This window comes from Phoca vitulina, unplaced genomic scaffold (assembly GCF_004348235.1).
Source record: "Phoca vitulina isolate PV1807 unplaced genomic scaffold, GSC_HSeal_1.0 scaffold9, whole genome shotgun sequence".
Lineage (NCBI taxonomy): Eukaryota > Metazoa > Chordata > Mammalia > Carnivora > Phocidae > Phoca > Phoca vitulina.
In genome coordinates this window covers 6,995,945-7,010,420 of record NW_022589712.1, presented here as the reverse complement: position 1 = coordinate 7,010,420, position 14,476 = coordinate 6,995,945, and the positions used below count along the sequence as shown (strand labels likewise).

At 41.1% G+C, this 14,476-nt stretch overlaps 1 protein-coding gene and 1 pseudogene across 4 annotated transcripts in view; both read right to left on the bottom strand.

Annotated features, from left to right (window-relative positions):
- PRKN (parkin RBR E3 ubiquitin protein ligase) overlaps positions 1-14,476 on the bottom strand; it is a 1,294,051-nt gene that overhangs the window by 395,456 nt on the left and 884,119 nt on the right. For all 4 annotated transcript variants that reach the window (XM_032407521.1, XM_032407520.1, XM_032407518.1 and 1 more), the window contains exon 7: positions 7,936-8,072. In XM_032407521.1, the coding sequence (XP_032263412.1) occupies positions 7,936-8,072 (137 nt within the window). The remainder of the gene's footprint in view (positions 1-7,935; positions 8,073-14,476) is intronic.
- The window catches only part of LOC116634307, a 2,052-nt pseudogene continuing 577 nt past the window's right edge, over positions 13,002-14,476 (bottom strand).

The window sequence follows — 14,476 nt, the reverse complement described above, 5'->3', positions numbered from 1 at the left end:
TATTTTATGCAATCAGCAATTATTTAGTAACTACGTTAAACTTTTAATGTGTATTGATTTTGTGCATATCTTCTTTGGTGACCCATCTTTTAATTTATTTCCCTACTTTTCAATGTGGTTTTAGGAATTATGTTGACTTGATTATTTGTGTGTATTTGGAAGAGTAATACTCAAAAGCCAAAAAAAATTATTTTGGGTTTTATGATTAGCTCCCTCAACAGCTGTCCAGAAACCAGTCCTCTTGACTGTGTAGACATCAAGAAGGGCTCTGGGTCTCAAAAGGACCAGGACTATCTGCCTTGTGCTTCATGGTGCCCACAAAGATGCTAAGGACCCTAAAAGACTGCAGTTGGTGAGCGGACATATTAGGTAGAAAGGAAATGTCATTCTAAGTTATATGAAAATTGGAATTTTACAAAATGTGATCTGGGAAGAGAAGAGTAAATAAAACAAAAATGCAAACCACTGAGGACAGAGGAGGGGATGCACCTGGATGGGACCAGTGGCCATGGCAATGGCATGTCACAGAAAAATGAGGAACTATTCCCTTGGACACCCCAAGGCTACAGGAAATTTGTGTTGCCAGGGCTTATAATGGACTGGAGGTAAATCCGTTCTACATAGTCTTCATCATATAATTCTAGAGCAGCATTCTAAAATAAATCAACCTAAATTAATGAAGCTCCATCAAATTGTGTGAGTGACAGTCTTAAGAGCACATACAGACAGTGCTTTGGCATTTCAGAATAATTTCTAGATGGAATTCTCATTATAGCAGGTACAGAAAAAAGACAGCAAATATTTCAAAATAATGATGAAGTTTCTCCCAAAGCCCATAGCTTCATGCAAGAGTTTCTCAGAGGCTCTGGAAATAGGCCATTTTGGCTGTGTTTGCTGATCTTATTTTCAACTCCAACAACGTTTACTGAAAAACCTACGCTGGCTAGCAAATCAAATCGCTCATGGGCAAAATAGGCAAGGGCAGAGGGAGTAATTTTGTACTTATTAATGCTACAGTCTCCCACTGAAAATACCATATTGCTTGTAGAATGCTTGCCCCCGCAGTAGTCCCAAATTCTTAAACCTGGGGTCTCTAACAAATACTGAGGGCCATCCCAGAGGTTCTTTTAATTGGCCCGAGGCATGGCCTGGGCATCAGGATTTTTTTTACAACTTCCATCTTACTGAAATGTACATCTAGGGTTGAGAACCACTGCCTAGAGAGAAGCAAGGTGGGAGAGTAGAGAGAATGTGGAGCTTTGGAGCCCACCACAGCTGCATGGAAACCTTGGCTCTATTCTTCCCGTGGTCCTGGGCACTTTTGTATTAAGGCTTTACTTCTTCCTCTGTGAAATTAGAACAGTTCTTACTTTCAATTTTACTGTTGGTTTAAATATGGAAAAAGTGCTAGAAAATTAGATACTCTTGACATTCTTTTCCATAGAACTTCCAAAAGTCTCGTATTTTAACTGTGGAATATAGGCTTCTCTATTCATATAGTGATTAAGAACACACATTCTAAGAACACACATTCATATAGTGATTAAGAACTAGTTGGCACTGATCACCAGCTCTGTGATTTGTTAGCTGTAATATCCTGTGCACTTTAATTAGCTCCTGTGAGCCTCAAGTGCTTCATCTATAAAAGTAGAATGACAACATCCATTCCAGTGGGTCTTTGGGGGATTAAATGGATGTATATATGTAAGCACTCAGAGTGGTGCCTTATGGACAGTAAGTACCTGGTAACAGCCCTAATCATTACTTACTTTTTACTCTCAGGGAAATACAATTTGGCACCCCATTCTTACAAAGCGTAACAAAATTTCTGGTCAAATGAGAAGCTCACACAAAGGTATCAGGGTTTGTACCTGAAAGGGTTTTAAACCAGTTTTAATTGTTCAACATCAAAATTATGACAATGAAAAAGGACGGTTCATTGCTTACCATCCGTACCTTGAATGATGTATATATCTGAAATTGAGTTTTGAAGGGGTTTAGTTTAATGATCTTGAAAGAGGCTTGAAAGACTAGATTATAGGAAAAAAAAGAACACTTATGATTTGGTGGTGAGAGGTATTAGACATTTATATAGAAATGGTGAATTTACACAAACACCGTTTAGCAAGACATTGGGTATGTGGGTCATTTAGCAATAGAAATAAATGCTCTATCTAGCCTTTTTTGTGGCTTCCACAGGGCCAGTGTAGTTTGAAAAACAGTTTGCTAATTCTACTTATAGCTTCTATTCTTTTACGTAAGGTTTGTAGTCCCAGAAAGCTGATGTCATTTTTTTCCCCTCATAATGTCACCATTCAAATATGAGGGAATGGTTTGTTTCCCAGGCTCTGGAGCTAGTAAGTGATAGATTTGGGGGAGAGGCTGTTTTGTATGGACTGGCGGAGGGTAAGGTTAAACAGCTGCATTGAACTCAAGGAGTAGAAGAGCATCTTCAACAGTGCTATGCATGAGATATGGACACCTGTTTCCTGTTAGTTTTGAAAAGTATCCATTTCATCTTAGCAGGTGAATCCCACTCTAGTTGGTGAGCATCAAAAAGTCCTTTGGCCTGTGCCAAAGTAGGAACACAATCACCAAGCAAATTCAAATACGTATTTACTGATGAATCTGCCCTATTTATAATTTCATGCAGACCCTTGAGGTCAGAAAAGTCAAGGAGTGACTTAAAGCTGTGGATTCCAGTGCCAGAGTAACCTCTTGTGGTTATAGATTAACTCTGTCTTTGAAAGGAAGTGGTGGCTTTAGGAATACAATGCCCCTTGATTATCTAAATAAATCTTGCTTTAATTTTCTCCGAAAAACTGTAATCCAAAAATGGCTAGTAGCTACTACGGGGGTCTGAAACCATTTGGCTGGACATTTAAACTGCCATGGTGGAAAGATAAATGGACAACTCTTCAGAGAAATCAACAATATTCAGTCAGGCTAAACCAATGGACAATAAAAGAATACACACACACACACACAAGCTAAGCTTCCCAAACACTTCTAATCCTTCAAAAACCAAAGATAAAGATAATACTGGGGCCTTTGAGATCCAGGCTTTCTATAGAAGACTGCTGACGTCAGGCAAGAGCCATCAAGGAAATGTTCTACTGAACCATGATCAATGTGACCAGCAAACACACCTTCTTTGCTGAATGGATCTGGCATAGAATGTGAGTCTCGCTGGAGTAATAACAAGCTGACTTTGCAATACAGTTTTAGTTCCATTAAGGAATTAGCCAGTATTTTTGCTTTTTATACATAGTATTAAGTTTTATTTATAAGATTTATAGACATTGATATAACCTTTTATCCCCACTGATATAACACTTTAATTAACCCCACCATGAAAGAGGGCTGTGCCATGGAAATAGTATGAGTTCAATCATCTTGTTCCTGATAGTCTGCTATTTTTATCTATAGTTTGAAAAGCCTTGATTTTCTATTTCTATTTCTGTTTTTTTTTTCTAGTTTATTTTTATGTGTCTTGTTCTATGCTCCATGAATCAAGGCAAAGTCACATAAGCCAGATATACGGGTAGGTGAATAATGTTTGGTAAATGCTTGCTTTATGTATTGAATTATAGTAAACACCAACCTACAGTTAAAGAATGCCTGAGTATATGTTCCTCTATGAATATACACATATATGCACAAATAAATTTCATATACTGTCTGTAGGAACACATGCTTACAGAACAACCAAAATAACAAAAACCAATATTCATTATGTGCTTACTGTCTTCAGCATTCAACACAAAGGCACTTTATATGGCATTATTTTAATTCACCCACATAACAATGTATAAATAGGTGCTATTGTAGTGTCTCCATTTTACCTTAAAACGAAACCAAGACCTATGAAGGATAAGTAACTTGCCCTTTATTACAAAGGGGGTGAGTCTCAGAGCCAGGATTTGAACTCAGCTTCTCTGATTCTCTGTGTATACCCCAGGATATGTACAAAATTATTCATTGGTTTATGGGGAGGTAACATTAGAGCTAACATAGGTTTTATTTAAAATATGGGGCACCTGGATGGCCCAGTCGGTTAGCAGCCTACTCTGGATTTCTGCTCAGGTCTGATCTCAGGGTGGTGAGATCAAGCCCTGCATCATCAGGCTCTGCGCTCAGCGGGGAGTCGGAGCCTGCTTGAAATTCCCTCCCTCTCCTTCTGCCCCTCCCCCTTCTTCTGTGCACACTCTGTCTCCAGAATAAATAAATATATATTAAAAAAATAAAATAAAAAATAAAATATGAAAAAATTAGTCTTCTGAGATCAGACGAGATTGGGCACGTTCAGGGTGGGATGGCAAAGGCTTAATGTACAGGCTGATGTCGGAACTTACTGGACCCTGGTGTGCATATCAGATACGTTACGTAATAAACTGCAAAGGGGGCAGCTTGAGGGGGCAGTGGGAGTCTTAAAACACAGTCTCTTAGAGAGTCTCTGGTGAGAAAGGATTCAAGACAATCCAGTTTGTTTTTTACTTAATAAAAAAAATTCTGTAATAACATTTGAAAGCCTCTTTTCACATAATATGAGGAATACTTCTAATTTGGGCCACAGTTAAAAAACGGCTAAATAATACATGACAATATTGTGACAAACTGAATTGTATTTTTTATAAACACCTTTGAAGATATATATTAAAACACTGTTGAAGATTTAAAGAAACAAGTATCAAAATGAATTATACAGTGTAGAAAGTTTACTACACAGTTGAAAGTCAGTAGGTTATTTTTAACTCATCTCAGCTTGTGGTTATTTGCTACATACTTTTTTCCTGGTTTCCAAAGTTTATTAAAAATCAAAGAAGAGAAAAACTTTACATGAAAATATGTCAATTTTAGTTTCCATGTATTGCACACTTACACACAGATACACACATACACACACACACACACACACAAATCAAGATGATATTGTTTAGCTCATCTTGTAGTGCGTGACCGCAGTGGTGGCCAGGCCAATTCACTCGGGTCACCATGACGGGGATGGACCATGGCACCTGTGTCTGTGAACTGAGCTTTAAATTGCACACCCCAGGACACTCGCCCCACGGTGTTTCCTTAATTTAGGGTGACAGTCACCATTGATAATGTGTGGAGATTAGCACAGCCCTATGTATCAGTTTTTATAAATATTTCTTGATCAACAGATTCACAATTTAAGTGTCTTTAAATATTTTTTAAATATTTAAATATTTCTTTAAATATTTCCATCACCAGGAACTGCAGACAACAATGGGCTACTCTATTCTGGATAGATTCTCTTTTAATAACCAAATACACAAATATGCAGCTTTCTCCTTCTTGTCGTTAAATATTAAAAGAAAGAGGTGTCAGGGAAGATAAGTTCTTGGTAGCAAGTGGCATTCTAAACAATTAAAGCAAGGTTTTATGGAGGATTATGTTTAAATAACCAGCAGTGAAGTAGGTACAGTCACAAAGAGTATTTAAAAGGATTCCAAAGAAAAAATAAAAGGTAGCAAGAATCACAAGAAAAGCCTGGAACGACTTGTTGTACTAGAAAGCCTGGCTAATGTGTACAAGGGGAGTCACTATACTTTTTTTTTTTTTATTTTGTATGTTTGAAATTTCCTAGAATTCGAAAGGTTTAAAATTTAAAAATAAGTGAGAAATAAACTGATTTTTAAAAGTGCCCTGAGTATGAAGAGAAGATATGAAAATGGATATTTAGAAATGTTTCCATGTTATATGGTTTTGCGAAAAAGAGAGTTTATCAGTACAAAATTACCACATGAAAAACATTAAAAACAGAATCTTTCAACCTGCAAGTAAATGTTTCACTAACTTTTGAATGCTTTTGTTAAAAATATAAAAGCACAATACCATCCAGTGAGTTTTCCTTAACAATATATTGACACATATACTACGTGAATCTTAATTAAAAACATTGCATTATTGGCATATGCAGTTGAAAAATGAGTGTCATAATTTACAAAGTCAACCATGCAATTAGCTTCTTCCATTTGGAAATGTGAAATAATTTTGAGGTGTATTTTTCAGCTTTGATCAACATTAAAACTAAGTATTACAAATAAGTATTGCAATAAATTAAACTTAAAACCTGACCACTGAATCAAGGAACCACATAGTTTCAAATCACAATTCTCAACAGTGAAGCGTATTTACTCACGCTGCAATCATTAAATATATATATTTATAATAAGGTAGGGACCCCCATCGCACTCCATATATAAAAAAATAATTCAAAATGTATCAATGACCTAAGCATAAGAGCTAGTTAGAGGAAAACATGGGGATAATTCTTCATGACCTTGGGTTTGGCAACACATTCTTACCTTTGATACCAAAAACACAAGCAATAAAAGAAAAAATGGATAAATTGGACCTCATCAAAATTAAAAACCTTTGTGTATCAAAGGACATTATCATGAAAGTAAAAAGACAACCTATAGAATAGGAAAAGTGTTTGCAAATCACATACCTGACAAGTGTCTAGTATCCAGAATACATAAAGAATTCTTACAACTCAACAACAAGATAAACAACCCAATTAAAAAACAGGCAAAGGACCTGAAGAGATATTTCTCCAAACAGATTTGCAAATGGAAAATAAGCATATGAGAAAATATTCCACATCATTGATCATTAAGGAAATGCAGATCAAAACCACAATGATATGCCACTTCAGACTTAATAGGATGGCTATTAAAAACCAAACAGAACAAAACAGGAAAATAACAAGTGTTGGAGAGGATACAGAGAAATAAAAAGCCTTATAAGCTACTGGTAGGAATGCAAAATGGTGCGGCAGCTATGGAAAATAGTTTGGTAGTTCCTTGCAAGGTTAAACATAGAATATTTATCATATGACCCAGCAATTGCACTCCTAGGTACACATCTAATAGAAATGAAAACATATATCTCCACAGAAACAAGTACACAAATGTTTACAGCATCATTATTCATAAGAGCCAAAAGTTGGAAACAACACAAATGTCCATTGGCAAATAAACGGATAAGCAGATTGTGGTATGTCTATATAGTGGAATATTATTCAGTCATAAAAAGGCATGAAGGTACAGGCCATGACTTGGATGAACTTCAAAAAAATTATGTGAAGTGAAACAAGGAGGACACAAAAGGTCACATATTGTATGATTCCTTTTATAGGAAGGATCTAGAATTGATAAATCCATAGAGGCAGACCCTAGTGGTTTCCAGGAGATGGTGGCAAGGAGAAATTGGGAGTGACTATTAATGAAGGTGGGGTAATGAACTTTTTCTGGGGTAATGACAGTTTTGAAACTAAATAGAGGTGATGGTCATTGCATAACATTGTGAAAGCATGAAATTCCACTGAATTGTACACTTTAAATGGTTAGTGGTATGTTATGTAAATTTCACCTCAATTAAAAAAACACATGTAACAATAGCAGTATAATACAAATAAAGAATATTGTGCAATGTTAAAAGATAAAATAATTTTAAATATTAAATATTTCAGCTTTATCTTCTTTCATTTCTTTTTAAATATATATTCTTTCATATACATGTGTATGTGCTCAAAATTTTTAGAGACTAAGGTAACAATTTAGAAATCTGGATAGTGCTACTCTAGATCCAGGGTAATCTATAACTTGCAGGGTGAATCCATAGACATATTTAGTGTGCATTGGCTGAATAATATTTTAAAATTTGTTTTCCATACTTTTGTGCACGTGATGCATTTTCTAGTCCAACGTAATTCCTTCATACCTTAGGGTTTTATATTTTTTGTGATCCAAACATTGTTTCTTTCTCAACAGGGATCAAATAGGTATTTGACTTTTCAACCCTTCAGCCAGGGATTGAATTTATCTGAGATGGTTTTGCATCAACAATTCTTCTGTTCTTAATCAGCATTAAAAATGGAGTAAAAAAAAGTGCCAGACTTACCCACACAGGGCAGGGAGTAGCCAAGCTGAGGGTCATGGATAAACTGCCGGTCATTAAGTCTTGTCACACAGTATAAGTAGAAACAGTCTAAGCAAATCACGTGGCGGTGGTTGCACTGAAAAACCAGGACAGGGCTCCTGCACAGAAAAAGAAAGACATTTCCTTTAGTACTTCTAAGGGTGGAAAGGCATCAGGTGCTTTAGGGCACTTTGTAATCATGTCGGGTTGCTTAGGGCATGCCCTGTGTAAAGACCTGCACCGCTCATTATTGAGCACATATCCATCAAAGCTACATCTTAAAAATTGGATGCACTTCATTAATTATCTAAAACATTGATTTTCCTAAATTTATATTTTTATATTAACATATTTACCAATCAGCTGTTTAAACCCGAGCTCAGATATAACCTCTTTGTCAGTCTTCTAGAAGCCTCATAATTTGCAATTAACCCACGAATCACCCCATACATTTACATATATTTTTACTGATCCATAATGACATCATAGTATTGGTATGTTTCTCCTCTTACAGACTAGGATCTCTTTGAAAGTAGATACTGTGCTTACTTTACATTGATATTCTTGTAGTACCAGGCATTGTAAGGTTTTAAATAAATGTTCCTTGAATTTAATTTTAATGATATATAAAATCTGGACTTCCCTAAAGCCATAAGAAAAACTACTGTTGTACCAAAATAGGTATGTTGAACACTCATATTTCATTGGCAAGCGGAAGAGTAGAATTCCGAAATAAAAATTATCTAGCAGATTCTTTTCTGTAAGATTTTGTCTATTGTGTTACTCCTACCCCTTCCAAATATCCAATTTATTAAATTATTAGAGCTTACTAATAAATTGACATATATAAGTTCTAAAAATTTTATATTCCCTTAAAATGCCTTATAGGAAAAAAAAATCCCCCAAATAACCGTGTATTTTTGCTAGCAAATGAACCACATGATTTTATGACCCAAAAAAAGGAGACAAACTGAATATATTAATTTCACATCAGCCCCAAGGCCACTTTAATAGTAAGAAAATCATTGGAGCTTATCTAGATAAACTTATTCTCTGTATAATGAAACAAAATACAAAATATGTTTTTATTTCATACATGATTCTTAAGAGATAGGAGAGCTCTTTAAAAGCCCTCCCCCAGAAAAAAAAGAAACTGATATTGAACATTAATATTAGTAGAATACAATTGCTTAACAATTAAAAGGTTTTCAAAATTCTGCTTTCCCACTCATTTTAAAAGCAGTATCTAATACAAAACAAAACAAAACAAAATAACTCGGTATTTTAATGGCATGGGTCTATAGGGTAATGGTCAATTTAAGCTGAGCAAGAGTGTCCCTAAATGTTTTTATGTGCTTGTTTCTCATCTCTGAACCCACTGAAGTCCTTTCAGGGCCATCATTCCCATTTCCAGAGCCTTTTTCAATTAGGCATTGACTGTGTTCTGAACTTTCAACCCTTCCCTTCTAATAATGTTCTGCTTGAAGATGATAAAATATAACACTGTCCCATTTCTATCCCAAGTCACACACACACACACACACACACACGCACAAGGGCACACGTACCTTATTCACTCTGGGTGACCCTACCAAACTGCCGTATTCTACCTTCTCCTCAGAGCTAAGTTCTGCGAAATATATTCTCCATTCTGGTTTTAGCAACATGGTCGACTAAGCCTTTAGAGATCTCTAATCTGCTATCAACACAGGGAAACACTCGAGAAAATATTAGAACATTTATAAAAATGTTCTTATATGTAAGAAGGTTAAAAAGAAAGCTTAGCAATTACTTTGCAGAAGAAATAAAAAGAAAACTCAGAAAGCCAGAGCAGTCAGCCCATGAACTACTGCCACGGTGTCCCAGAGAGACATGAAGGCACATGGTTGTGCAGCCATTGGCCCAGCAAGCGTGTTCTTTCATGTATGGACAACACTACACGTTTACGGTTTGGCCCTTCAGCTAAAATATGGTCCGGAAGAACCTTAGACCATGGAGACAACCCACAGAACATCAATTGTTCTACTCTACTGATGACATCCCTCTATTTAGAACAGATTAGAAAGAAATGGTAATTATGCGAGAGGCCATGGTGTGAGGGTAGCCTATGCAGATCCAGGGGCCCCCACATTAGGAAAGGTTTGAGAGGCCCAATGTTTGGGTCATGGAGGGACGCACTCAACAAAGTAAAGGACACCGTAGTCCATCTGTCCTCCCTCCACTACACACACACACACACACACACACACATACACACACACACACACACACACACACACACACACACACATACAGCAGCACAAGGCAATCACAGGCCCTGTGGAAACACAGGCTCTGGTTCCCACAGAGTGAAGCACATCCTCGTGGGGACACAGGAGTCGTCCTACTGAACATTTAGCGGCAGCCTCACCAGTTCACTTCCGCCTCCTTGAACTGAGATCTAGGTGAGAAGGCAAACTGGCCAAGCTGACAGGACTACTTGATCATAATCATCGGGATGGCAAGAGTGGCTGCTGCACACGGGAGCGGGGAGAATTCACATGGCATCTGGCTGGTGCACGGGGACATCTCATGGCGCTCCCCTCTGGAATTTTAATGCAAATGGACAAGGCAGCAGTGAAGGCAGCATTGAGAAGTGCATGGTGACCAGGACCTGAGAGCCCTTATGATTTACCCGTTGCAGCAGCTAACACCAGTGACCCTTATTATTAAAAAAAAATACTAGACATCAAAAAGGGCTTTAGAGCAAGTTTACCTGGAAAGTGGGTGAAATGAAAAGCAGGTAACAGCAGTTTACCAAAAAGCCAGAAGTAAAGGGCACAGGGCCCAAGAGATAAAAATGTGTTCAGCACTGGAAGTAAGGACAGAGGATCACATAAGTCCCTTGAAGGAGGGCTCCTTCCTAGACACAGGGTACATAGTGCAACCATGAGAAGCTAGAGTGTCAGTGACAGGAGAAACCACATGCTTGTTTCTACACGTCCGCTTTGGAAAAGAAAGAAACTTAAAAGCCTTGCCGGGCGTTGCAAGTATAGATAAGTCACTCGGGAATTCTCACCATCCATCACTATCCATATGCAGTGAATTTAAATATACACACACAGACTGAGATACGCAGGGATATAAAATAAACATGTAGAAAAAATATGTATGTTGATGATACATAGATATGTTACAGATATAGATGTAGCTAGTATGTGCATATATTCACATAGAATTATCAGTCTGTTGGATTTCTTGAAACAGTTTTGAGATAAGATTGCTCATCTGTTATTAAGAATATTTAGAGTATTTAGGAGAAAGGCGATGGATAAGCATGATAGCCATAGAAACATTATTGGATTAATCATCTGAATCATCTGAGAAAATGAGTGAGAATTATTTCATGGCTGGAGGGACCACATAATTAACTTCCTAAGCACTAGGTAAGAGGAAGGCAGGAAAAACTAGGATTTATGATCACTTCTTTGGGTTGGGTACCTTGCTAGGAGCTTCACAGACGTTATTCCATTGCAGCCTCCTAAAATAAAGTGCCCCTGCTCTGCCCACGTCCTGTTCCTCACTCTGCCTCCAGCTGACTTCCAGTTCTTTTACTCCTGGGCTCTTACTCCTTGTCACCCATTCTTCAGTATCATACTAGCCTTCATATTCAAATCAAAATTCCAAATTGCCGGGTCCAGTTCAAGACAAGACCTCTAAGGAACTTGCCCTGGAGCTCAATTCCTCACTGGTTTTTCTCCTTTCTTTATCTGCTCCTCCACAGAGTCTATCCTAATGTGCTTCAGATACTGCCCTCACTTCTATTCCGACTGTTTCAGAAATGGCTCTCGTAGCTCTCAGCATCAAATGAAAAGTCTTGAAGTGACAGAGGCAATACTCGATTAACACTTTCATGACCCACGTCTCACCATATTCGGCGGTGAGCACATGACAATTACGTAATCAACAGTCACTGACCACACCAGTGGCTCAAGGAACAAAATGTTCTTATTTCACAATTTCTCTGCTCCCATCCTTATGTTTTTTACTCAGTTACTCACTGAGCATCCACTTGGGCTAAAGTAGGCACTTAATAAACACATGTGGAATACAGCAGCATTGTTAAGTGCTGTAAGCATTGGGAAAAACACAACACTGTCGGAGGCCACAGTCTGGGGACACAACATGTGTGTGGAACCGGTATTAAAAGGAGGCCTATGTGGTCATCAAACTCTGGTGCCACAGAAAGTTAGGACAGCACAGAAGTATGCATCAAGGTTAGGGAACCTGAGCTGAATTTAAGGGGATGGAGGATCAACACGGGGTCCCTGGAGACAAATGTGGTTTCTGGGCAGGGCAGGAAACACAGATGTGAGAAAGAATTCTTGGAACAGAAAAGCTATCAGTTCAGCTGCCTGAGACGGTGTATCAGGAAAAGAGAAGAGATGGAAAGGTTTAGGGACAGTTGCAGGGTGATGTGAGGAAACAGGCCTCTAGGTCATGGGATTCACTGAGGCTTCTAAGGATGGGAAGGGAGTGATGTTTTAGGAAGTTTAATTCTGAGGCACATGTGGAGGAGAACAAGCTGGAGGGTGTGAGAACTATTTGGAGGTCATTTTAATAACTCAGGCATGAGTTACTAAGGAAGCAGACTGCGGTGTGCAGGCGGTTCTAGAAATGGACAAGGAGTGATGTTTCTGAGGAAAACCTGCCAGGACTCCTCTTCTCTTGGGTCTTCATTCCTCCCGACTTTCCTCTGTGCCCTTTGCTCAAATTATATATAAATGTTAATTGATCAATCTAGAAGACGGTTTTACCCCAGTGGGCCAGGCTACAGAGCAGTTAATCAAAGGTTAAATAAAGTTCTCAGTCATATGGAAAAGGAATTATAAATGCTGCACTTGACATTACTGAAGAGTTTTCTTATTTTTTAAGATCAACAACTTTTATTATAATTCAGGTATCTCATAGAAACCGTTATGTAGTGAACAGGGTAATATGAAAAGATGTTTTAAAACTGCAGGTTTGAACATGTTGCTCTGGTTCCATCTGGAACAGGCTCTCCTCCATCAGGCACAGCAACTGCCCTTGTCCGAAGCCTTCCCACAGATGCAGCCCTGGGCACACCTGACTCCGCCCACGGGCAGCAAGCCTGGCAGCGCTTCTTGCAGGAGGTACAAGGGCACTCTCTGCATTTGCAGGAGTTGGGGCAGGTGCAGGAGTCAGGGCAGGTGCTTGGGAGCTGGGCAAGTGCAGTGGCTGGGGCAGGTGCAGGAGCTGGGGCAGGTGTGGGAGCTGGGGCAGGTGCGGCAGCCAGGGCAGGTTCTTGGGAGCCAGGGCCGGTGCAGGAGCTGGGGCAGGTGCAGGTGCAGCAGCTGGGGCAGGTGCTTGGGAGCCAGGGTAGGTGCAGGAGCTGGGGCAGGTGCTTGGGAGCAGGGGTAGGTGCAGCGGCTGGGGCAGGTGCAGGAGCTGGGGCAGGTGCAGGAGCAGGGGCAGGTGCTTGGGAGCCGGGGTAGGTGCTTGGGAGCCGGGGCAGGTGCAGGAGCAGGGGCAGGTGCAGCACCTGAGAGGCAGGTGCAGCGGCTGGGGCAGGTGCTTTGGAGCCGGGGTAGGTACTTGGGAGCCAGGGCAGGTGCAGGAACAGGGGCAGGTGCTTGGGAGCTGGGGCAGGTGCTTGGGAGCCGGGGTAGGTGCTTGGGAGCCGGGGCAGGTGCAGAAGCCAGGGCAGGTGCAGGAGCAGGGGCAGGTGCTTGGGAGCTGGGGCAGATGCTTGGGAGCTGGGGCAGGTGCAGAAGCCAGGGCAGGTGCAGGAGCAGGGGCAGGTGCAGCTGCTGGGGCAGGTGCTTGGGAGCCGGGGCAGGTGCAGGAGCAGGGGCAGGTGCAAGAGCAGGGGCAGGTGCTTGGGAGCCAGGGTAGGTGCTTGGGAGCCGGGGCAGGTGCAGGAGCCGGGGCAGGTGCAGCACCTGAGAGGCAGGTGCAGCAGCTGGGGCAGGTGCTTGGGAGCCGGGGTAGGTGCTTGGGAGCTGGGGCAGGTGCAGGAGCTGGGGCAGGTGCTTGGGAGCCGGGGTAGGTGCTTGGGAGCCGGGGCAGGTGCAGGAGCAGGGGCAGGTGCTTGGGAGCCGGAGCAGGTGCTTGGGAGCTGGGGCAGGTGCTTGGGAGCCGGGGCAGGTGCAGGAGCAGGGGCAGGTGCTTGGGAGCCAGGGTAGGTGCTTGGGAGCTGGGGCAGGTGCAGGAGTAGGGGCAGGTGCTTGGGAGCCAGGGTAGGTGCTTGGGAGCCAGGGCAGGTGCAGGAGCACGGGCAGGTGCAGCAGCCAGGGCAGGTGCTTGGGAGCCGGGGCAGGTGCAGGAGCCGGGGCAGGTGCAGGAGCCGGGGCAGGTGCAGGAGCACGGGCAGGTGCAGCAGCCAGGGCAGGTGCTTGGGAGCCAGGGCAGGTGCAGGAGCAGGGGCAGATGCAGGAGCAGGGGCAGGTGCAGGAGCAGGGGCAGGTGCAGGAGCCGGGGCAGGTGCAGGAGCAGGGGCAGGTGCAGGAGCAGGGGCAGGTGC